Here is a 22,125-nt window from a genome sequence, read left to right as displayed (position 1 = left end):
ATGTCTTCAAATTCCTTAGCGTCCCTGGCCAACTTACCGTGGAGTTAACGAATATTTCTAGGACTGCTAAGGTCCTGGGTTGGAATATGACCAGGACCTGTTTTTTTCAAACAGGAAACATTCTGTTTCAGATAAAATTGTCTGCCAAATTTTTGTCTGCCTATCTGTTGTCGGCTAAGTTGTCATCTCATGGAATTGTTATTTTCTGCGCTCACGTTTCCGGAACAATTGTTTGATTTACGCCTCCATTTAGTATTTTTAATTACCTTGACTTCTTAATTTCCTTTGTTTTTTTTTTTTAAAATTGTTTCGCTAAAAAAAAATTTGTCGGCCAAAATTATTTCTGCCTATTTTTCTTCGGATTTATGACCTATTTTTTAACCGTTTCAAGATAAAGAATGTTAGTACTCCCCTCCGCACGTTTCAAGTTGGTTGTACGTTTACCAATCGGTTTGTTGAGTTTAGTTTTTTTTTTTTTTTTTTTTAAATTTTGTTTTTCATTTTGCAAATTTTTTTGTTTTTCTCAGAGACTTCTTCTGGCTTTCAAAAAAGGGATATCAATTGAAAGGCCGCTTTCTCCTCTGTGTGCATGCGTTTTCCCCTAGAGTCTTTTTTACTTGACCCCTCTGTCTACAGCGTTCGAAAAAGTGTGGCTGACTATATTACCCATATTTTTGATTTTTTATTTCGTTTTCTCAAAAACAACCCCCTCTCAAATATGAGTTTTTGGTTTCAATGGGATGAACTGTTTTGAAAAGCTACCCTGCATAAGTGGCTGCGACGAAATACCAAATTTTTTTACTCGTATGTTTGATGAAAATGAAATTGAGATCATATTGAAGCTTTTTTAAACATGATTCGATGACAAATGAGATCAAAGAGTGGGCTAAGGATTTCAATTCTTTGTGTTCTTTTTACATAATTTTGTTGTGTTATTTCCATCACTCAGTTTCAATCACAGCAACAAATTGGTTTTAAAAAAGTACAACAATGATAGCCAGTTGCTGTGCAAATGGCACAGAATTTTCCGACCATAATGCTTTGAAAAAACTTTTTTCATGCTTTTTAATGCTTGCAATTAGCAAGCGTTATCAAACCAAAATGTAGACTTTTTTCGGGTTAACAACTAGTCTAAAAGAATCACTTGAATCATTTTACTTATGGTTCATGTAAAATCAAAAGTCAGAGGTTAATTCGCGCATGTGGTGAAGAGGTAACGCACCTGCCTATAAAGACATAGGTCCAATTTTTCTCGGAATTGTCAATTTTTTGATTTGTTGACTGTTTTCTTGATTTTTCTCGCTTACTAAAAGTGCCAAATCTGATTTTATAGGTTTAATCAAATGAACAGGTTGTTAAATTCTCAACTTTATAATTGGCTATGCCCTTTTGTTGAATAAAGTTGTTATGGCCTTCGAACAAGTCAAAGTTTTGTATCTTTGACAGTTTTTTGGAAACTTATTGACTTTACTCGAAAACTACCGGTACAGTTCTCAGGTTGTGTTCAATCATGAAACCTGGCCTTTGAAAGCTGTCATGCGTAAGTGGCCATAACCTGCTGTTTGCAGAAAAATGTTATGGATTTTGTAAAAACTTATGAACGTTTGTTAGAACTTTCGACCATTTTTGGAAACTTTTTGAGTTTTCGTATAATTTTTAAAATCAAGTCTGAGATGTTAAGTTCTATTAAAAGAATGGGGAGCGACAATTGTATCTGCAGAAGCGATGATTTTTTAATTCTTTTTAAGAGGAATTTATCTCCGTGGGAAAATTGATTATCTCAAAATTTCTTACTTATCTTAGTAGAGAAACAACTAAGTTTTAGGCAGAGTTCGATTTCTGAAATCACAGCAAACAGTTCGTTCAAAATCAAACGCGTACCTCTAGCTTTACCTGGACTCGTAGTTGTTTTATATGGACACATCCGAAAATTTCGTTTTAACCTAGTTTTTTTTCAACGTCTAGACTTTTTTAATGTTCGTGTTGCTCCGCTTCGCCCCTGTGTCAAAAATTGCATCGATTTCAAGAGTTTTCAAGAGCAATAGATAAATAATTTAATATTTTTTGTCATTTAAACTTAATTTTTCCCCCTCAATTGTGATGGTGAAATGCCGTTAAATTGAAGCCAATCACGGTCAAAAGGAAGCGAAATACCCATGTCTGATAAATAATCGAAAATTAGATGTAGATGGGGTTGTCATTCCAGGGTTTGTCAGGTGTTCAGTGAATGGAATGAATTTCAGATCAACAGTTGGTCGTCGTAATCACTAACTTATGAACGAGAGGAAGTGCAAGGATAGTTGATTGCGACAACTCCGTAATCTTCCTTATTAAAAAGTTCGTCTGATGCTTAAATGATAGTTGTCTGTCTAGTCGGTGTCGAAGCTGGTCTTGGATATTCTGCTTGCTATGGTGTCTTTGCGCCATATTTTTCCACCTTTGTTTTTCGCTTTAATTTTTTATCTGTCTAGTTGCATTATGCTTTTTACAGGCCATATTAATTTTTGCCAGAGTCTTGCATAAGGTTTAAATGCGTCATATTTTTCTAAAGCATTTTTGAAGCATTCTAAGTTTGCTATTACAAAAGTATATACAAGAAACATCTGGCTGTGGAAACACTCTTTTTTCTTGGCGGTCTTTTTTGATATTCAGAGCTCGTTTTTCAACAGCTTCTGTTGTTTCTGTTTTGTCTGTCTTGTCATTTTGCCGGTGCTAAAAATTTGAGAACCCCTTAGATAAATGTGGTAATGGTCTTTTCGTGGTCGTTTCATGCGAAAATTTGGAGCCATAGCTAACTTTTGAAGTTAGCATAATTACAGTTGTATTATATTGTGAAAACTAGATGTAATTTGTTCTCTCAAATAAGGAAAACAACTCAATGGAGAAAATTTTTTTGCATCATCCCATTTCTAAAAAGATCAAATACACTGTTTCTCATATAGTGCTGATTACCCTTGCGATAAGCAAGGGTATTGCAACCGGGTGTCAGGCTCATTTCCCATAAACAACTTAGTTCACAGAATGGTCAATTTTATAGGAATGGTAAATTTCAAGACATATTCAATTTCTCGAAAATTCAAAAAAAAACTATCCTCATTTAGGTTGTAAATAGGTGGGGTCTGGTTTGCAGTAATTATTTTACCGAATAATTTTTTTTTTGAAAAATTGTTGAATTTTTACGGATTTCTGGTTTTCGGCCTAGTTTTCTAGTTTGGTCGGCAACAGACTTTTTTTGAGCATAGTAGCATTTGAAGTATGCTGCCTAATCGAAATTTGTCTTTGTCTTTTTTTGGCTTGATAGGTTTCGGCTGATTTCATATCGACTTAGTGGCTTCTTATTGCGCCGTTTTGAAAACCGAAAAAAGTTGTGTGTGTGTGTACTGTGAGATTAAGGGGAACTTAACATTTTCTAATTGTTTTAGATATATTTTTTTGAGATGAAGGGCGTTTCTGCTCAGGTTTTTTCGACTTTGTTACCCCTTACTAATTAAAAATTGAAATTCAATCAACCATCTCGCGCATGGGGTTGAGAAGTAACACGGCAAGGGTTTGTGTTTCGAATTCGGCCGGGACCTGTTTTATGCAAACTAGAATTCATTTGCTTTTCAGACTATCGTCCGTTTGTTTGTTTTTGTCGGCTTAGTTCCCGTAGCCCGACTTCTGTTTGAAGACTCGGCTTTCTTCCAAATTGCTATCAACACCCATGCTTGATACGACAAAACCTGGGAGTTCAATTCTTGGCGCGGTCTGTTTTTTTTTGCAAAGTGAAAACGTTCGGCTAGATTAGATTATTGTCTGTCTTTTTGTTTTTGTCGATTTTGCTCCACAGAAGGGACTTTTTTGTCAGATAGGCTTATTTATATTATTTTGAAAGCTTCTTGTAAGGTGCAGAATTTTTGTTCCGGATGTTTGGGGTTTTTGTTGCACTTTTTTTTGCAATTTTGATTGCCTAAAACGATTTTCTGATGTTTTTTTTCAATTTGTTTAAATGTGTTTAAACATCTGTGTTTAAAGTATCTGGGCAAAATGTCTGAACAACATTGGAAACATTGGTTTTTCTCACATTGGATTAAACTTTGACAAAAATTAAGAGTACAAAAGTTGCGTTTTATCAGAATGTTTGTCAGAATGGTGCACTTATTTTCACGGAATTTGAAATCAAAATTTTAAACCAAATTGGGTCATTTTGACTGTTTTAGTTGGTCAAGTGTTACTCTAACAACTAAGTGAATTGATAAAAAATTACATCAAAAGAAGCCTCTCACACCGTCCATCAAATTTTAGAATTGTAAAGCCTCCAAAAATCTGGATAAGAGAATTGCTTGATAGCCAATTAATGTCAGTCAATTTTTCATATAACTCTTTGTGATAATATTTCGATTGCCAAAATTGCAAAAAAAAACTCGGCCATATTTTTTTCTGGTAAAGTTGTAAGAAAGTTTTTTTCAGTTTTTGTCTATTGTGAACCCATTTTTTTAGATTTCACCGAATACTCGGATTGAATCAGCACTGTATAAGTCAAGGAGTTAGTTCTTGCTGTGAAACTTGTGTCAGACTGAATTCCATTGAAATTTCATCATCCTAATATGCTGTCTGGGCAAATCTTACCAAAGATATTGTGCAGTATCAAGTTAGTTCAATTGATTTTAGAGATAAATTGAACGCTTTAATTGCCAGATGACTACAAACAAACGTTTTGCAAGTGCAGGTCACATTAATAACGAATACAAACATAAGTTATTTAACAAGAGACAATAAGATAATTAATCTTGTAAATGATTTTGAATTGATCCCATGAGACTATTCCATAGGTTAATATGATCAGTACAGATAGATCGTTACAAAATATAGATAAAAAATTGGTCTATAAAGTTGAAATTTATTGTTTTAAAAGTTTAAAAATTGCTGATTGAAATATTATACTTGTCTTGACTTGATTCCATAGAAATACTGATCGACTGAAAGAAAAACCGTTTCTAGTATAGTGACTGATGAAAATTTGTATTTAATTTTCTTGATTATTTTTGGTCTTAGATTTGATCCGCTTGCATAAGTTGACAGCTTGGGCCGATAAATTATATCTATCTATGTTATATTTAAATGCGGGTGACAGCTATCTCCCATGTTTAAGCATAATAATTTTGCATGTTTAACGAAGTTTTTTCAGTTTTTTCATATTTAAGCTATATCATATATTGCAATGCTTAAGAAAATTTTTCAATTAGTTTTCCGCAAGGTCATTAATTTTCAGTTATTTTTTTGCGAGGACAAATTAAGTCTGTCTGCCTGTCTGTATACCTGCTTTTTTGATTAATTTGATTACGTCTGTCTGCCCGTCTCCTAATTTTTTAACTTCCATCTATCTATTATATTTTCAAATGCGAGCTTCACTATCTCGCCATGCTTATGCTTTTTCAACGTAATATTTTTGTATGTTTAACAAAAGAACTTTTCACGTTTAACCTATATCGTATATTGCTGTGGTTAAGGTTTTTTTTTCGATTTTCCAGTTTAAATTCGGCGTTTATTTCGTCAAGTTTGAAATTAGCAAGCTAATATTGGAATATTGTCAGATTTTTCTCAGGTTTTGCGATTCTGGCTTGCATATATGAATAACCAAATCCTTTTAGTTTACGAGATAGGCAACTTTCGATACTTTTCAAAAATTTCTAGAAAAAATGATTTTGATAAATTTCTCAATTTTTGAGTTTCTCACCCTGTAGCTGGGTGCTGTCAGGGTACTCTTAGGGGTTGCGAATCTTGCCTCCAAATCTCAAATCTCAAATCCTTATAGTTTCCGAGATGTGACGTTTTTTCATGATTTTTTCAAAAAATATTCAAAAACTTTGATTTTAAAAATTTCCAAAACGTTGAAGATCTCATTCCTGTTGTTGGATATTGTGAGGGTGCTCTCAGGAGTTGCGAATCTTGCCTCCAAATCTCGCTTCTCAAGTCCTTGTTTTTTTCGAGATATGACGTTTTTTATGATTTTTTCAAAAAATATTCAAAAACTTTAAAAGATTCCAAAACGTTGAAGATCTCATTCCTGTTGTTGGATATTGCGAGGGCACTCTCAGGGGTTGCGAATATTTCCTCTGACTATGGTTGCTCAAATCCTTGTAGTTTTCGATTTCTGGTAGTTTTCTGGTCAATTCCCTGCTCAATTTCTGGTAGTTTTCGAGATATGACGTTTCTTTAGGATGTTTTTTTTCAAAATTTTTCAGAAAACTTATAATAAAAGTTTCACAAAATGTGATATTTGCATCTCTGTGGTGAGGCTTTGTCAAGGTACTCTTAGGAGATGCGAGTTTTGCCTCAAAATATGACTGTTCAAATCCTTTTAGTTTTCAAGATACGACGTTTTTCATGATTTTCTCCAAAATTTTCAAAAAAATTAGATTTCAAAAAATTCGGAAACGTTGAAGCTCTCAATCATGTTATTGGAATATGTGAGGGTACTCTCAAGGGTTGCAAATCTTGCCTCCAAATCTCGCTTCTCAAGTCCTTGTTTTTTTCGAGATATGACGTTTTTTATGATTTTTTCAAAAAATATTCAAAAACTTTAAAAGATTCCAAAACGTTGAAGATCTCATTCCTGTTGTTGGATATTGCGAGGGCACTCTCAGGGGTTGCGAATATTTCCTCTGACTATGGTTGCTCAAATCCTTGTAGTTTTCGAGATGTGACGTTTTTTTTTAAGATTTTTGTTTCAAAATTTTTCAGAAAACTTAGATATGAAAAATTTCACAAAACTTGAAATTACCATCTATGTAGTGAGCCTCTGTCATGAAGTTGCGAATGGAGATATGAAGTTTTTTGTGATTTACTCAAAAAAATCTCGTGAAAATTAAATTAACTTTTTGCCAAAGTTTGAATTTCCTAACCTGTAGTTGAAAGCAGTCAGAGTATTCCCAGGTGTTGCAAAATCGGCCTTCAATTCAGAATTCCCAAATCTTTTAATTCTAAGAGATCAAACGATTTTTGTGATTTATTTGGAAGTTTTCAGAAAATATAAATTTAAAAAAATTCCTTACAGTGAAATTCTCAACCCTGTAGTTGTGTGCTGTCAGAGTACTTTCAAAGATTGCGTATGTTGCCATCAAATAAGACTGCTGAAATTGTGGTAATTTTGGAGATGTGAAATTGTTTCTGGTTCTCAAAAAATACCCTTTTTTTCAGAAAAATTAAAGTGAAGTTTCCCAAAATATGAATTTCCCAACGTTTTAGTTGAGTAATATAAGAGTATTCTTAAAAGAAGCAAATCTAGCGTCCAAATGCGACTGCTCAATTGCTTTTAGTTTCCCAGATGTTACGTTTCTTAGTTCATTTTAATTTTTCTGAAAAACTTATATAAAACTTCACAAAATTTCATGGTTCTTCAAAATTTGTATAAACTTGAAAAAAAAATTTTGCAAAATTTGTAATTACGAACCTTGTAATTGGGTACTATCAGAGTACACTCAAAGAATGCAGATCTTATTTCCAATATATGTGGTTTATTATGAGTACCGGAGGTGCGTTACTCGATAGTTATGAATTGTGTGAATGGATTGTCTTTCTTACTTTCAAAGATTTTCATTTTATCAATTCGGTTTGGTATGATTTCGGTTTGGTATGATTTCTTTGGGTTATAATTGATATGTATTGGTGTAGCTCTTCATTCGTTTTTGGTTTTCGGATCTTAAAATTGCAATTCACATGCTGTCATATTATATAGGTCATTCTATATAGACTCTTGTATAGGTCGTGAATTTTTTTATCCAGAGTCCGATTTTAAGCGGTTTGATGTTTGATATTTTTCCCGAAAATTCAGTTCATTTCCTTTGTCGAAATGAAAGCAATTTCCATTATCCGACAGCAAAATTGTATAAGTCACGAAAAACGTTACCGACTTCATTTTTTTTTCGAAAGTGGATTTTTATATTTAGATTTCCCAGCGGCAAAAAAGGTCACACATTGATCCAGCTTCCTCAAGTTGGGTTAACCTTATAAAAAAGTGTCAGTTATAAATTGTTATAGAATTTCGAATAATTCAAGGGGCATATTTTTTTCATTTGAAATTCGAAAGTTGAGATTTTTCCAAAAAAAAACAGTCATTTTTTGCTTGCGTTCATTGGCTCTTTTCCAGCTGTCTGTTTGCTGTTTTCGCTTTCCTCGGTAGAACTATCATAGCGAAAATATCAAAGTGATAACTATCCAGTTTGCACAAAAATTTATCACTTGAGTCATTGAACCAAGTCTTTAGAGAATCTATAGACGTATGTTATCCACCTTTGCTACTGGTTTGTTCAGTGTATGCTGTTGAGTTGATTTCCTCAAGTTTTGTTTTTGGGTCTGCATAGGAAACGTCTAAAAGACCATAAATATCTAATTTGTACGGTTGATAGTAATGTTACTAGTAGTTGTTGAAGCAGTAATCACGCCCGTCTGCTGACTTCTGTTTCTGACGACCCAGATAGCCTTGAGGGTTTCACGCCGAATCATTTCCTTTTAGGTCAGCACTTTCTAATGCACTGTCTAACGTTTCCGTCTCTAAGGTCGAGTGAGAACTAATCAAACTCTAAACGCTATGCCTGTGCGCAGTTGTACACAAATAGAGAATTTACTTCGCCTGGATGGTCCGGTCTACGATCTGCATGAGGGTTTAGAGGTCTCTTCAAAATTTTCGGTGTACTGCAGTTTCGACTTACTTTACCTTCCCTTGAGAAGAGTGTAGCTCGTTCTCCAAGATAAAGCGGCTGGGCGCATATATGTTGAGACTCTCACTTAAGCATAGAAATTTCAGATCGCCAGATAAGGCCAGAAATGATTCAGCAGAAATTGTCATTGCAGAGGAGAAACTTTTGCAACTTTCGGAGTTAGAGTCAATCCCAGCTGAATGTAAGCAATTAGCAAATGGAAAACATGTGAAAACATCGAGCCGCATATCATCATATTCGTCTTTTATCGGACCGAACGGTTTGGTTAAATCTACCGGCCGTATTCAACGTCTCTCCGCTACTGCGTTCGAAACTCACCGGCCAATAATTTTAGATAGCGGCCATCGCCTAATCCCCTTATTTCTCTGGTTTTATCACATCTGTGCTCCGTTCCGTCATTCATCAGCTTATTGTTGCACTACGATTGAGATCTGCACCAAGAGCTATTGAAACACATTGCATATGCTGTAGAAAGCGAAAAGCAAAAATCGTTTATACAATGATGTCTGACTTTCCTGCGGAACGTCTAGGTTACCGCCAGCCACCGTTCTCGAACTGCGGCGTCGACTATTTTAGAACATTTTATGTAACGATTCGTCGAGCTTCTGTGAAACGCTGGGGTTTTCTATTCATTTGCTTAACTACTAGCGCATTTCACATTGAGTTGGTTCCTTCCATTGACACAAGTTCATGTGTGATGGCTATCGAGGGCTTTTTTCTAGGCGAGGAACACTCTTGATAATTTGGTGGGACAATGGAGGGAACTTTGTAAGAGCCGAAAAAGACCTTCTGTGCATCAAAAATTGGAACGCACAAGCTCCACTGTCACTCCTACACAAAGGCAGTAAGTGGAAGTATAATCCACTTAGTGCACCACATCAAGGTGGAGCATGTGAGCGAATAGTGCGCAGTTGTGAGCGCGTGTTTTATGCAATCTAAGGGTCGACGAGGTTTTGAATACAACCATGGGCCTAGTCGAAGGTTCACTAAACGCCCCTCTGCTGACTTCTGTTTCTGACGACCCAGATAGCCTTGAGGATTTCACGCCGAATCATTTCCTTTTTTGGTCAGCACTTTCTAACGCACTGTCTAACATTTCCGTCTCTAAGGTCGAGTGAGAACTAATCAAACTCTAAATGCTATGCCTGTGCGCAGTTGTGCACAAACGCAATTCAGAAGCGATGTTTAAGTGAGTACGTCCCGACACTAAATAAGAGAGTTAAGTGACATGCTCCTCCCGAAGGTTCTTTGAAAACGGGGAAATTTAGTGTGGTTAGTTGAATCGACTAGCCCTAGGGGCCGCTGCCCACTAGCACGCATAATATCGCTAAACTACGGCAAAGACGACGCCGCCCGTTCCGCATACCTTAGGACCGTTTGCGGAAACTACACTCATTAAGCTCGTTCTGGCTCTCGCTCCTTGGGGGGCGGAAGATGTTAATTCTACAAAGCATTGAGTTGAAAGTATGGAAGCTAGTATAGTATGAGAACAGAATAGTCGCTTGGTAATACCAGCTAAAATGCCCAGCGTGTACAAAGTGCGTTCAGGAGTCGAACCTGAGACGAACCTATTTGAGCCGAAACTGATAGAACATAAATTGCTAATATTTTGATCGGTTCGAATTGGTTTGCAGTTGAGTTTCTGTTAATTAAACCGCGTGAACTAAGTATGATTTCATTGTGAAAAAACACAAAAATCACACCATATCAACGCATGAACAAGCCCACTTTTTTATCTTGATACTTGTAATGTTGTTGCTAATTCCGTGCAATATAATTGACTAAAATTTGCGGCTTGCTGATTCGATTGAATTAAGCCGATTCTGTTTCCTGTTTCTATTCGAGCTATCAAAAAGGTCAAAAAAAAACTTTCGTGGTTTCCGGCAAATAAATAAGACGAAAGCTATTAAGATGACAACCGCTTTTGGTGAGACGACGCTACACATAATTTCTGAAATGGTATCTCTGAGATATGTAATTCTCTTAAAGTCGAACATCGATTGACATGTTTTGACTCTCATTTTTGATTCGCATCTTAATGACTTGTCTATTTATTTAACTAGCACCAAATTTCGTAGTGCTTCTTACAAAAGGCTGTAAAAACTCAAAAATTGCTAATGTGCTATTAATTTTTCTCAGAAATACAAAACTTATATGACGTCTGCACTACTACACTGCTTATTTATAAAATGATCTGCATTCATTAAATAAGTAAGATAAGATAATAGTGCGTAGGTATGATCATTGTATTTCTGAGAAGTATAAATGAAGCAATCATAACCGTTTTTTGTGTTATCAAAGTAATCTACGTTAAAGCAAATTTTAGTTTGTACCTGGTAACAAATCTCCGCCTCCCTCCTCACCTTTGGGGGGGATGGGGGGTTTTCAATATGCAAGTAGGATAAATTGTGCTCTATGATAAGATGTTCTGCTTTGTATGCTGAGCTCAGTATAATGTTTGCGGCTGACAGAGTACTAGTCCAGCTGGTTGAAAGTTGAAATTCTCAATAAATGGCGTTAGTTTGGTTCATCGGATCGTGTTAATTATCCCCACCCCTTTAAACGTTGTTAACTACCCCCCCCCCCCCCCCCTCAGGAATGTATTTTTTTAAACAACCATTTCTGTATAAAATATGCATTTCAAAAATGTCAACAATTAAGTGGTTTCCATTTACGCGCGTTCGTATTTGTGTTACTAACTATTTATATAATACACACGTATAAATTTTAAATAATATTTTCTGAAAATTGTTTTTAAGTCATATTGAACATGTGGCCGCCAAAGATGAATTTCTGAAAATCAAAATAGGGGGGAAATAGTTAACAGGATCCGGTTCATCTCTATGAACGAATAAATGTTTCAGATATATCACTATTCGCCCTCCCGTGTTAACGCACCAGCGCGGAAGCATTTACTTAAACCTTGTTGTAGTGCTGAATATGACAGAATCTCATCATGCTAAAAACAAAAATACTGATTAATGTTGACAAGTTTTTCAGATTATTAACTCGAATTTACAAAATGTGGCATGCAAAAATATCGCTTAAAATGTAGAGAAATTTGAAGCTTTGTAGTTTTATTTACATATTTCTATTTACAATTAATCCATAGCACGAAAAATGTTGATTCAAAATTGAAAATGAGATGTAGACATGCATCAAATTAGTTGCAATAAGTAAAAATATCGAATCAGTTAGACTGTTTTAAGTTTTTAAGAAATAGTTCTCTCTAGTTTTCAATCACACACCTTTGAGAGAACGGATGTTCTGTATATTTAAAAAAGCTATCATCACTAGTTAATTATGATCTCTTTAGCTATTTCCACTGCTATGGTATCTAGTAACGAATCTACGATTACGAAATAGTTCAACAGTAAGTATATGAGATATTGTACCTAGTAACGAATACCCCCCCCCCCCCCTTGGAAAAGGGGGGAAATAGTTGAAGAGATCATTATATTTTAATCATTATATATAGCAGCTTTTCGCGAAAGAGGTTTGTAATATAAATGGGGGAGATAGTTGAAGGGTGAGTTCATACAAGATGACCCGAGATATGTTAGATGTTTCACAGAGCATTTAGTTTTTGCAGCAGTAGTGGATAGTTGAGGCGAAAGTTTTCTTCGGTGGAGAGGTCAAATCGAAATTTCTCGCCGATGTACATTTTAAGCTTTTTTTCTGGCGTGAAGCCCTTTTGAACCACAACGGGAATGATGATCTTTTTCTCGCTCCGTGCATAGCTAATTTCACACATGCAGTTTTCGCTCTTATGATAGTCTTCCGAAATGCAACAGATGACATACGTGGCGCCATCCACTGCATTCACCATCTCATCCATAATATTCTCGCCCTTGTGCATGTGTTCTATGTCTATCCAAATTTTTTGAACTCCGCTTTTTCTCAGCTCTTTGAGAAGTTTGTGTGCTGCATTTTTCTGCGCATGACTATAGCTGATCATTATATGGCTTTTGTCAGATTTTTTGAGCTTTGAAACACTGACAAGTAGTAGTGAAGATCTGGCATCGTTTCTCTGGGTTCTTTCTTTTTCGCAATCCTGCTCATCGACATTGTCATTTATGGACATATCAGTCGCCAAATGCAGGTTCTCGAGTCTTGAGAGTGCAACTAATGGCTTTTCACTCGAGCGGTCTTTGTTTGTATCATAAACTAGCTTTCTGGCATCTTGGGCAATTCCATCCTCTTCGTCATTTGTGAACTTAGCGATGATGTCTTGGAAGTCGATAAGCGCGTTTGCCGGCCCATTTCGATTCAATTCAACCAAGAGACGCAAAGACCATTTAACGGTCGCTGCATCCGAAGAGGAGTATTCATTCTCGGAAGTAACACGCGTTTCATAGGCATTTTTCAGAGCAGACTCACTTGCTGAAATAATTCCTAGTTTGATCATTTCGCGAGCATTTCCAGGGTTGGTGGCAAGTAAAGCCAATGGCTGAAAAATCTCATTCGAACTAAAAAGTCCTAAAGTGTTCTCATTGTACTTTACGCTCTGGGAGAACTCTTCGTCCATCGTGACATGAGCAGTAAGGGGGAGCATGTGCTTTATCAAAAATTCCAAATCGCCCTTCGTGAGTGATAGCATTTCCTGGTTTTGGTGATTTTTCTCGTTCATGACATACGCCAAACATATTACGACCACTGACCTGACAAAAAGATCTTCAACATCCAGCAATTTTTTCAAAGAATACTTCAAATTTGTTGCGCTGAGTATCGATCTTGATTCTGGATAATTACGAAGAGTGTTGTTAAAAATACTTAAAAATGCACAAAGAAGATCAATTATGTCACCTTGCTTCGGCTTCTTGTTCAAATTAGCTAACTGGAACGCCTCGTTATCCTCGAGATTTGCAATAATCAGTTCATGGATTTGAGTATCAATGATGCTTTTGCAGAATGCCCTACTGGCATCGCTGACGTTCCAAAGAAGGTCAAAAACAAGTTTGTGATGCACTGCTGATTTGACTTCTTTGATGTATCTTTTTGCCAATGCAGCAAAATCTGATTTAGCTATTTCTTCACGAAATCTCATCTCATAGCTAAATTCGAGGAGTTTTATCAATCCCAGGATAGTTTTCCTAGAATCATCGGGATTTTTTATTTCGTCGAAAGCATTCTTTGTCATGGAGGACAGTTCTCCACGCGATAGAAGCAGAGTCATCTTGAAGATATTTTTTTTTCGAAGAAGTTTGAAAATCAAATGAACACAGAATCAAACCGCGTAACTATTGTCAAACAGAAAAATGGTAACTCTCGGCGGCTGTTGAGCCAAGTAAAGTTATTGAGATGGTTTCAACTCTCTGCAAAATGTGGTAACTGAAAACATTTTTGAATCTATTTATTGATTCAGCATATCTGAGAAATAGACAGCCGAGATGTTTTGTTTTTGTTAGTTAGACTTTTCAGCTTTTGTTTCGGTCAGCCTAGCACAAAATCTTTTCATAGTCCTTTGTTTTAACTGTTTTCTTATGTGAACACACCTGACTAATAACTTAAATATGCGTACAAAAATCACCAACTGTAACTTCATTTTGCTGCTTGGTATTCTTGTTTGATAAGATCAGGTATTATTACCCTATCGTAGAGTAGTGTGATAGTACGATGCAACTTTTTTTCCAACCTAAGTCGCAAATATAAGTGCTATTATTGATGGCACTTTTGAATCGGTAGTCTACATTAGCTGTATAGTTCCAAGTGCTTTGACATTTAATTAGTAATGAAATAACACAGTTGATGCTTCTTTAATTCATCAAATGAGCCGAAAAAAGCTTCCTGTTTCATTCAACAGTATAATTAATTTGAAAAATTTTTCACTTGGAAAAGTTTTAGTTTTACTCAAAAATTACAAAGCTGATTTTCAAAAAAAGTGATCCTGATAGAATGAAGTGATACGACTTCAGCTGCCTGCATCTTCTCTGAGTTTCTTTTCAACTTTCTACAGCCTTTAAAATTTTCAATTGGGGAATGTTTGACCCATTTATTTGGAAGTTTTTTTCTCAAAAACAACCCTCCCAAAACATTCGAGAGTATGGGTTCAAAAAAAAAAAAGGTTATGGGAAGCTCTAAGCGGCTTTAGGATTTTTCAATCAAGATAACTGGTTGTGCGAATCCTCCAGGCTTTACACCTTAAATTTTGTAGAAAAATGTCAAAAATGTCCTACAAAATGTCAAATCTTAAATCAACACTTCCAGAAAGTTGAATCAAACTTCAAAATTTTTATATCAACACTTCTAGAAGTGAGAATTTTATGTGGCAAAAAACAGCGAGAAAAGAATAAAGTAATGAAACGAAAAAATAGGTGATGAAACGAAAAAATAGGCTAAGGAATTGAAAAGAAAAGATTTTTGTTCAAAAGTGGCTGAGGTCTGGAAATGATGAAGAACGGGTGTGCAGAACACATTCGAGAAACAGCCAGTCGCTGAAGCTAAGAAGTAATCTGTTCAGAAATGGTGTTAAGGTCTGTCTGACACGGCATAAATTTTTTCTTCTCGCCAAGCAAATGAAAAATGATCAAAAAGATGTGGTTGGAGCAAAGTTCATCACTTGTGATGGAAAACTCCTGACTTGTGACCAAGATGTTCTCCCGCAGTGGCAAAACTACTTCTCAAATCTTTTTAATGAACCAAATCCATTTGAAATGGTAAATGTTCCCCCATTGGCTGGCCCATTGGAGGAATTTACTATCCAGGAAGTTGCACTTGTAATGAGAGAGATGAAAAATAAGAAAAGCTTAGGACAGGGCCGACTTCGGACTTAATGAATTTGCCGGGGACGTGGACTTACTGGAACTTTTAAAGTCCTTAAGGAAATCTGAGAATCTGGTGTAATTCCTGCGGCTGATGAGCCAAGTAAAGTTTTTGAGATGGTTTCAGCTGTCAGCAAAACGTAGTAAATGAAAACATTTTTTGAGTCTATTTTTTGATTCAGCATATCTGAGAAATAGACAGCCGAGATGTTTTGTTTTTGTTAGTTAGACTTTTCAGCTTTTGTTTCGGTCAGTCAAGCTCAAAATCATTTCATAGTCGTTTGTTTTAACTGTTTTCTTATGTGAACACGGCTGACTAATTACTTAAATATGCGTACAAAAATCACCAACTAAAACTTCATTTTGCTGCTTGGTATTCTTGTTTGATAAAATCAGGTATTATTACACTATCGCAGAGTAGTGTGATAGATCGATGCAAATTTTTCCAGCCTAAGTCGCAAATATAAGTGCTATTATTGATGGCACTTTTGAATTGATAGGCTACATTAGCTTTATAGTTCCAAATGCTTTGACATTTAGTTAGTAATGAAATAACACAGTTGATGCTTCTTTATTTCATCAATTGAGCCGAAAAAGTTTCTTGTTTCATACAACGGTATAATAATTTGGAAAAATTTTTCACTTGGAAAAGTTTTAGGTGTACTCAAAAATTACAATGCTGATTTTCAAAAAAGTGATCCTAGTAGAATGAAGTGATACGACTTTAGCTGCCTGCATTTTCTCTTAGTTTTTTTTTACCTTGCTACACTTTGTACGGATGTGAAAAATTTCAATGGGGGAATGTTTGACCCCTTTATTTGGATCTTTATTTTCTCTCACAAACAACCTTCCCAAAACATTCGAGAGTATGGGTTCAAACAAAAAAAGGGTTATGGGAAGCTCTAAGCGGCTTTAGGATTTTTCAATCAAGATAACTGGTTGTGCGAAACTTCCAGGCTTAAGCGGCTACGCCCTAAATTTTGTAGAAACATGAATTTCCTTCAAAATGTCAAATCTTAAGTCCAAACTTCCAGAAAATTAAATCAACAGTTCAAAATTTTTAATTCAACACTTCAAAATTTTTAAATCAATACTTCTAGTAGTGAAAAACGTGTGTGGCGAAAACCAGTGAAAAAAAAGGCAGAAAAAGTGATGAAACGAAAAAATAGGTGATGAAACGAAAAAATAGGTGATGAAACAAAAAAAAGGCTAAGGAATAGAAAACAAAAGATTTTTGTTCAAAAAGTGGCTGAGGTCTGAAAAATTAGAAAAGCTTAGGACAGGGCCGACTTCGGACATGATGAAGTTTGCCGGGGATTGTGGACTTGCTGGACTTTTAAAGTCCTTAAGGAAGTCTGGGAATCTGGTCTAGTCTCCTCCGACTGGAGCGAAAGTGGAACTGACGTTTTTTAGAAAGGAAAAGGTGATCCGTTAGAAAGTGAATTCTACAAAGCATCCGATTACTAGAACACACATTCAATTTTTTCGAACAAGTACTATTAAACGTCTGACAATCGATAAAAATAGTTGACTTGCATTTTGGCTTTATGGGTGAAAGATCAACTACCGATGCCGTTTTTCTTATAAGACTGTTGAAGGAACTGTTTGCAGATAAGAAAAAACCTCTGCGTCATATATTTGTTGATCTGAAGAAATCCATCGATTGTGTTCTCAGGGAACTGATCTCATGGACTCTAAAGCAACGGAGAGTTCACGAGTTCGCCGGCCCCAAGGATGCAGTGATAACTTGAAATTTCAAGTAGGCGTGTATCAAGGATCGGCACTTAGCCTATTGTTATTTATAATAGTAATGGAAGAGGCTACGAGAAACTGTCGTTCCAGGTACCATGGGATATGCTATATGCGGATGACCTCGTGATATCCGCTGATTAGGAATCCCAGTCTATTGAGAAGTTTAATACTTGGAACAAGGCTTTCTAAAACGCAGTTTACAAATCAACGTGGATCCGACAAAGCTTTTGATTTCAGGTCAAAAGCCTCTTCCTCAAAAAACCGGAAAATATCCATGCGCTGGTTGTTTGAATTTGGTATCGGTAACAATTTATGCGCTTGTTGTCCGCACCAATTCATTACACTGTAATTTTTATAATAAGTTGGTACATAAAATGCAGTAGCCCGAGGAAAATACCTAAACATAACGCTAATCATGTTTTTCCAAGATGCAATAAGATTTCTAATTATCACTCAAATCACAATGCTACTCTACGGATTAATCATTTTGAAACCCTGAGTGCTGTCGACAAGTTCTGCTATCTGGGTGATATGATTTCCGTTGAAAGTGACGCAATACATGCATCATCTGTCAGAATAGTAGCTTTCTGGAGGAAATGACTGCAAATTGCGGCTCTGCTGATGAATAAAGATATTGATTTGATTATAAGGTGTCTTATCTACGGAGTTTGTCCCTGCCTGAAACCTGCCCGCAGACCAAGTCATTGACCAGCTCTCTTAAGAGTGCTGATATGAAAGCTCTGCGTAGGATTACCGGAGTCACTTACAAAGACTGAGTTACCAGCGAAGCAGTAATTAAAATGACATGTCTTGTTGACCTTGTTGATGTCTTGCTACAAGTGCGGTCACGGCTACGATGGTATGGCCATGTTCACCGAAGAGAAAATGATCATGAGCTAAAATCAACAGACCATATTTCAGCCCCACGGAAAAGACCAGCATCAAGGCGTAAAAACGGGTCTCGTTTAAAATCCACTGACTACTTTGATCGAATGGCTTGGAAAAACGTGTTATCTTCCATTTAGTAGCTTGAATGCTCTTCAGAATGCCCTCATCTGAACCATTGCTTACGCGCTTTCCGAATATCCAACAACAAAAAGGGACAATAAACGCATTTGTAGTAGTAGTATTTCACAAAGTCAAATTTGGCATTTTGACCGTTTTTTGGAAACATTTTGACTTCTCAAAAAGCGGCGATGCCTTGGTTTTTGCAACAAAAATGTCATCGTCTTCGGCAAAAATCCATTTAACTGAAATCTAGAGTTTTATCTTGCCAAATCTGAGCTTTAGTTCAATCGAAGAAAGACGGGTTATGGGAATCGTACCTGCATAAAGGATTCTGTGTCTACAGGTTCAATCGAAAGAACAGGTAAACATTATAAACTACACTTGCAGATTCTAATAGCTACATAAAGTTGGGTTCAATTATTAGTCTTAGATGGAAAGCGCTGAAATTTAATCTTTCCTCTTTTCTGGACTCGTTATCATACGACTCATATTGTTCTGAATGAGAAAACAAGATCGTCGATAACTCATCCCATAAAATTGAATTGATGATTTTTTGACCTTAAAATCACACCGCTTTGCCACTGTGACATTGAGATGCCATTTTTGTTGATTCACATTTTTTTCTGGAATTCTTAATTCGAGTCGATTAATAACCAAAACTGCGATAATCACATATTTGTTTCTTTTTGTCTGTAATCAGTCGATTTTTCATCCATGCGTTTTTTACCTTTAACCAAGATGGTGTTTTTGTCAGGGGATAGTTTATTGAAGTTTCTCAGTCGCTTCTTGCTTTGACCTTTTTTGGCGCCACATAGCCTTGTTATAACTTAAAAGATCATTTCCATCCCTGTTTGAAGGAAAACTTTAAATAGTAAATAGATAAAGGAAACACGTTCAAGGTTATCTGTGCCACTGTCTAGGTTGTCTGTCAATAGTCGAATAATTGTGGTTTTCTCGTCTTCATAACTGTTGGCCTGAGGCGATCACGTGACAGTCAAGATAGTGGAATTCATGTATGGCCTCAGTCAGAATGAGCATCATAAGAGTATCATATGAGCAACGGATCTAGATATCGATTGGTCTATTGATTCAGTAAAATTTGGTGATCATTTTACATCATGTGTAGCGCATTGCTGTGCTGAGTAGCTATTTTTAAAAGCCAATGAATGTAGGGAGTTGTGATGATTTTTAAAAACTTTTTCGCCGTTTGACTTATGAATTTTTTTGAAGTGCAGATCATTTTCTCGTTGAAAAGAAGAAAAAAACTCCATTGAACAGCAAAAATGTAAAGGTCACGAAAAACGTGATCGACTTCCAGCTTCGAAAGTCGATTTTATTTTTCAGATTTCCCAGCGAAAAAAAAAATTACCTTTTGATCCAATTTTCTGAAATTGAGTTATTTTTGTCAAAAAAAATTTGACCATAAATTATTCTTGAATTTTAAGGAGCTTTACGACCATACTTTTTTTTATCCTTTGAAACTCAAAAATTGAGTTTTTTTTAAAAAGTTAGTTTTTTTCTTTCTTTGCATTCATTGACTCTTTTACAAATGTCGGTGGGCTATGTTTGAAATTTTAAGGTCGATAACAGTTAGTGACGATAATGTCTTGTCTTTTAAGAGTCGATAAACGTAGTTAAGACCCTTTTGTAGGTCGTAACAATTTTTTTGGCTTTTCATCCAGGAAAGTGTTTTCAGGTTCAAATTTACTTTTTCGAGGTTTTTTTTTTTAATTTCAGTTAATTTATTTGTTAAAAGGACAGCAAACTCCACTACCGAACAGCACAAATTCACGAAAAAATTGATAAACTTTAAGTTTCGAAAGTAGAATCCAATTTTCAGATTTCCAGCGAAGTAAAGAGTTGACCAGTTTATTTATCCAGTTTTCTCAAATTTAGGGTGTTTGTATTGTCTGTTGGCTATGTTTTACATGTAAAAGAACGATGTGATTTTCACTTACACAGGTCTTGATGATTTTTTTGTTGGCTTATTTTTTATGAAAAAGTCTTAAGATGCTCTAATATTTACAGAATTGCATTCGTACACTAATGCACTTAGATCTTTATGCAGTTTTTGGGTTCAATTCAAGTTCATCTGCTAAGAGTTGCTTGGAAATTAGTGATCGATTTCTAGTTTCGAAAGTGGATTTCAGTTTTTTTATTTCCAATGGAAGTTTTTTTGATTTGGTCTGTTTTATGAAATAGTGTCTTGAAACGTTCAATGATATCATTTTGAAATTGAATAGTTCCAAAAAAGAATAAGTTTTTGTTTATCACTGTCCTTGAGTTGATTGACACTTCTACTGGAATCCTATTTTCTCCGATGTCTTGTAGTTGTCTTGTACATGTGATTATGCGTGTTGCTTGTGGTATAACACAACTCGTTGTTCATTAAATTTAGGTTGTTGTGTCACTACACTTTTTGATCTGTCTATTTCTGAAGGGTTTGACTCCTCGAGTTCAATTTTGCATAGTTTCATTTCATGCGAACTCTTATATAATACATAGATCAAAAAACCTAGAATGTACCATAGAATGGTCAACTGAAATTCTCGATAAACCTCACTCATGTCTTTTATTTAGGCTTTCTCGACTGACGAGTACGAGTCGATCATTCTCGAGTCGGGTGAGACGCGAAGACGTGAACAGCTTCTGCTGGTCTTATCGCAGAAAGGAGACGTGCTGTTCTACGAGCTGATCAAGTACTTCCAGTTCAATGAGTCCCAACTGGCTCTGTCTGCTTCTTGGTCGTCTGCCAGTGGAGATGTAGACAGTAGTAGACAAGTGAGTGTAATGAAAATGAGTCTACAGGCATTCGAGTTTTGGAAAACTTTAAACCGAAAGTTCAGTAATTAGAAATTAAGCTTCCTTTGAAGCTTGATGGAGCTTATTTAAGCTGAAAAAAGTAGCAAAGTTTAGAAAAACTGCATGCTTAATTCATTCATGACCCTCGAGTTAAATTGAAAATGTTTTTGTACTGTTTTTCATTAACAAACTTTGAGCCGATGGTATAAACTGATTGAAAGCATGATGATGGCCCTAAATTGGTAGAGTAAAGTCAGGCTTTGAAGCTAAAGATATAACACATTGGTTAGATGTAATCTAAAGTGCCTGTCGGTTAATTGTTTTGTGACCAGGAGGCTGTCGTGGGTCAACAACAACAACAGAACAGTGGACAGCAGTCGGAGATTGTGAGAACCTTGGTCGGGTACATTGAGTGTGCTTACGAAATACAAACACGTAAGTTGATCCTGGAACGATAATTAACTGTTTTTTTTTCGACTGGCGAAGGATTGATGTGATAATGTTGCAATTACCCTGATGTTGGTGTTAGCCGTTTGTTTGTTGTTGGGAATAAGTTCTGGTTTACCCGGTATTTTCACAGTCCGTCCAAAACTTTCTTTTTTTTGGGTCTGTTTACTTATTCCGCCCAAATTTCTTACTTTTGCGATTTTGTAATATTCACTGTATAAATACTGAGAACAATATACCGATAGCACTGGTTGATTTAGTTATAACAAATGTGATCACTTCATTCTTAAGCTGGCTTCTAACAAGACCGAATTTTGAACAGATACGAAAGTGGTAATTTTTTCGCCTGTAGCTGTTCTCTGTGTTTTTTTTCTAATATGGGTACAACTCTGGAGCGTATTTGAAATTATTCTGAGTAGTTTACCAAACAGTCTTCTTTATAGGCTAATTCGGCTTTTTTATAATTCGCCTTAAAATTGTCAACAAATCATTTTAAGATGGCGTTGAAATTTGATTGGCTAATTCTAGCCAATCTAGTTTCAGTTCTAAGTCAGTTCAATTTCTGGTTTCAGTTCATGATTTTGAAATTTTGAATTTTGGGCGCAATAAGTAAAAAGACCCGTGTTTTCTATGCCGGCATGAATTACAATTCTGAT

The 22,125-nt window shown here is 35.8% G+C and overlaps 1 protein-coding gene across 1 annotated transcript in view; it reads left to right on the top strand.

Annotated features, from left to right (window-relative positions):
* LOC134841791 (uncharacterized) overlaps nt 1–22,125 on the top strand; it is a 49,897-nt gene that overhangs the window by 19,986 nt on the left and 7,786 nt on the right. The window contains exons 2-3 of the mRNA XM_063857828.1: nt 20,801–21,001; nt 21,355–21,457. Coding sequence (XP_063713898.1) covers nt 20,801–21,001; nt 21,355–21,457 — 304 coding nt within the window. The remainder of the gene's footprint in view (nt 1–20,800; nt 21,002–21,354; nt 21,458–22,125) is intronic.

Source organism: Symsagittifera roscoffensis, chromosome 3 (assembly GCF_963678635.1).
Source record: "Symsagittifera roscoffensis chromosome 3, txSymRosc1.1, whole genome shotgun sequence".
Taxonomy (NCBI): Eukaryota; Metazoa; Xenacoelomorpha; order Acoela; family Convolutidae; genus Symsagittifera; species Symsagittifera roscoffensis.
This window is presented reverse-complemented; position numbering and strand designations above follow the sequence as displayed.